Genomic DNA, 2,472 nt, shown 5'->3' with positions numbered 1-2,472 from the left:
CGGTGACCGACGCACAGACACCACTTTTTTTATTTTCCTTGAACATAGAAGACCTTCGCTACGCTTCGGTCGATAAACAGCTTGTGCAGCAGTTTGTTCTCACGCAGTGTGAAATCCCTGCAGATTGTCCAGAAAAAAACGCAGAGCGGAAGGAAGTTCTCGAAAAAACGAAATACTCGAAAATCATTGAAGAATCACCGAATACCGGCGAACTCGCTTTGATGCTACTACGAGAGCTTCTTAGAGAGATCTTTCACATGATGGACACTATCGACCGGCTGCGTTGCCGTCGCACCTGTCAACTGTGGAAAAAAATTCTGAGCGCACGGGAATTTTTGCAAGATGCCCTTGTACGGTTTAGGCGCCCAAAGGAGTTTCTTCCTAACACTATTAAATGGAAGTCCAGCTACGGCGCATGCGCTTGCCTGTTGAAACACACTTCTCCTCTCACGCGCACAATCTCCGTACGGGAAAGCCTTATTTGCGAGAAGGTGGGTGGAGAACTGGTACGTCCAGTTAACGCCGGAATCGTGGTCAACTACATTCAGAAAGTGCTAGAAAGCATGGAACTTCGCACTGCTCGGCTGGTGCTGTATAACCGCCACCTGACAGTCTTCGGCGCTAACAACCGAACTTTTGGAGATTACTGTGCTGATGTGGCTCGCTCATACACGGACCTGTCACCGTGGTGTCCTCGCATTATCTGGAGCAACGTGTCGCTGTGCTACAATAAGTACGATTGCGAAATTGAGTTTCGCATTCGCTATGCGTATTTCGATCTGGATAATATCGATGCCGTCCAGTTTTGGAACATGTTTGAGGCATCCCTTGCGCCCGCGGAGCCGTTGGACGCCAACCGTGTGGAAGAGTGGATAGCGGAAGAGGCGGATTGCAAACAGTGCTGTAAGCGGATCATCGGGGTAAGTTCCTGGTTTTATACTGGTATAAAATAACTGTACAGTAGCACTGCATTGATAACATTTTGCAGATGCTGACGGCGTTCCAGAGCTGTGATCCGCGCCATTCCGCGCAGTACTCAAAACACGAGTGGACGCAGGACGGTCTGCGCAATGTGGATGTTCGGAAACTGAATCGCGTCTGCTTGTATGCTGCTTGTCGTCTGTGGTGCAGACATCGCATGTCATGTGCACGTCGTCGGCGAGCACTGCGAGCACTGACGGAAGTAAAGGATGGGGAAGCTGTTGACTAGCCTGACGGTGGGCTAATTGACGGGATCTATAATATACTGGAAGTGGAAGAGTGCAGCGGTTTTGGAGTCATGCGCAATCTGTCCGAAAGTGGTATTATCTCACACACTGTCTAAGAGAATCTGCGTATTTTAATGATAAATTTGGAAGTTTTTATGACTGTTTGAGTTTTCCTATACCGCCTAATACATAAGTCAGTCGTGCCGGTCTTAGCTGAAACGATAAGGGTATGATTTCTTTACGTTTTACCTCCTAAATCCTAATTCGTACAATATCTTAATTAACTGTATAACTTCATCACAAAAATTAAGGATAATATGACATGTTCAAAGCATTTTTCCATGTAATTTTTTGTTGACCTAAACATGCATAAGAGTTTTAAAGAAGGGATCATCGACCATAGTCACCAGACGCGGTATGCGTATTAAATTGTTTATTTTGAATTTTGGCTTGCACGAAAATTTCATTCCTCTTAGTTTGAAGTTTGAACTGTTGATATTAATACGGTACGACCGTACAAATACTATTTACAAACCGTTCATGCTACGAAATTTCAAAGGTCATGTTACCGATAATGCTTTTATGCTACATTATTAACAATATGCGCTAAGAAAATCAGTGCGCTACGATGCAAAAGTCAATACTAACGATAAATGAAGAGTTTCTGCTGTACAGTTGTACTGTATACTGGTATCGGTAATCTAACTGTTAAGTTGCCTTGAGTTTAACAAATACTTAAGTTACATAGAGTGCAACCATGGTACATTCGTACATATGATAACAAGCGCATTGCGATTCATTGATATCTGTACGTCTTATTACAAAATAGATTGCTGTACTTGTTATACCATGCAAAAGTTACACCGTGCAAAGTAAAGGGCGCGTGTGCTGTACCAGTTCGCTGTTTTCTTATTTCGGTCCTTTCGAGTACAATGCGCCGCTTGCTCTTGCTCAAGGTGTGCCTTGGGTTTATTTGATCATTAGATGGGCTTATACATAGCGAATTACGAATGGAGCCAAATTCAACCGATTTGGTCCCAATTTTCGTACGGCGACGGACGCAAGATATTTTCTACCTGCAGCCCATTTGGAAAACCGTTAAGTGGCGCTTTCTGGACGTATCCAAGAAGGCCAACGGTTTTTACCTCCCTGCGTCGTTTATGAAAATAAGTTAGGCCAAGCGGAATCCAGTGAAGAAAGGTCGACAAAGACAACCATACTGAATGCCTCGCGGCGTGATATCCTGCGGTTTTTCTAATGTTGT

At 44.3% G+C, this 2,472-nt stretch overlaps 1 protein-coding gene across 1 annotated transcript; it reads left to right on the top strand.

The window, feature by feature from the left end:
* The first annotated feature begins 529 nt into the window (after positions 1 to 529).
* On the top strand, positions 530 to 1,210 carry LOC129588741 (uncharacterized). The gene is made up of 2 exons (XM_055483106.1): positions 530 to 920; positions 989 to 1,210. Exons 1-2 carry the CDS (start codon positions 564 to 566, stop codon positions 1,208 to 1,210), a joined length of 579 nt encoding a protein of 192 aa, XP_055339081.1. The 5' UTR covers positions 530 to 563.
* The last annotated feature ends 1,262 nt before the right edge of the window (positions 1,211 to 2,472 follow it).

The sequence above is a fragment of the Paramacrobiotus metropolitanus genome, unplaced genomic scaffold, assembly GCF_019649055.1.
Source record: "Paramacrobiotus metropolitanus isolate TYO unplaced genomic scaffold, Prichtersi_v1.0 Parri_scaffold0000031, whole genome shotgun sequence".
NCBI classification, from domain to species: domain Eukaryota; kingdom Metazoa; phylum Tardigrada; class Eutardigrada; order Parachela; family Macrobiotidae; genus Paramacrobiotus; species Paramacrobiotus metropolitanus.
This window is presented reverse-complemented; position numbering and strand designations above follow the sequence as displayed.

Excerpts from the sequence above, each read along its gene's own strand:
- LOC129588741 (XM_055483106.1), top strand. The coding sequence starts at position 564 with ATGGAACTTCGCACTGCTCGGCTGGTGCTGTATAACCGCCACCTGACA. Across the intron at positions 921-988 it reads GCTGTAAGCGGATCATCGGG|ATGCTGACGGCGTTCCAGAG; the intron begins GTAAGTTCCTGG and ends AACATTTTGCAG.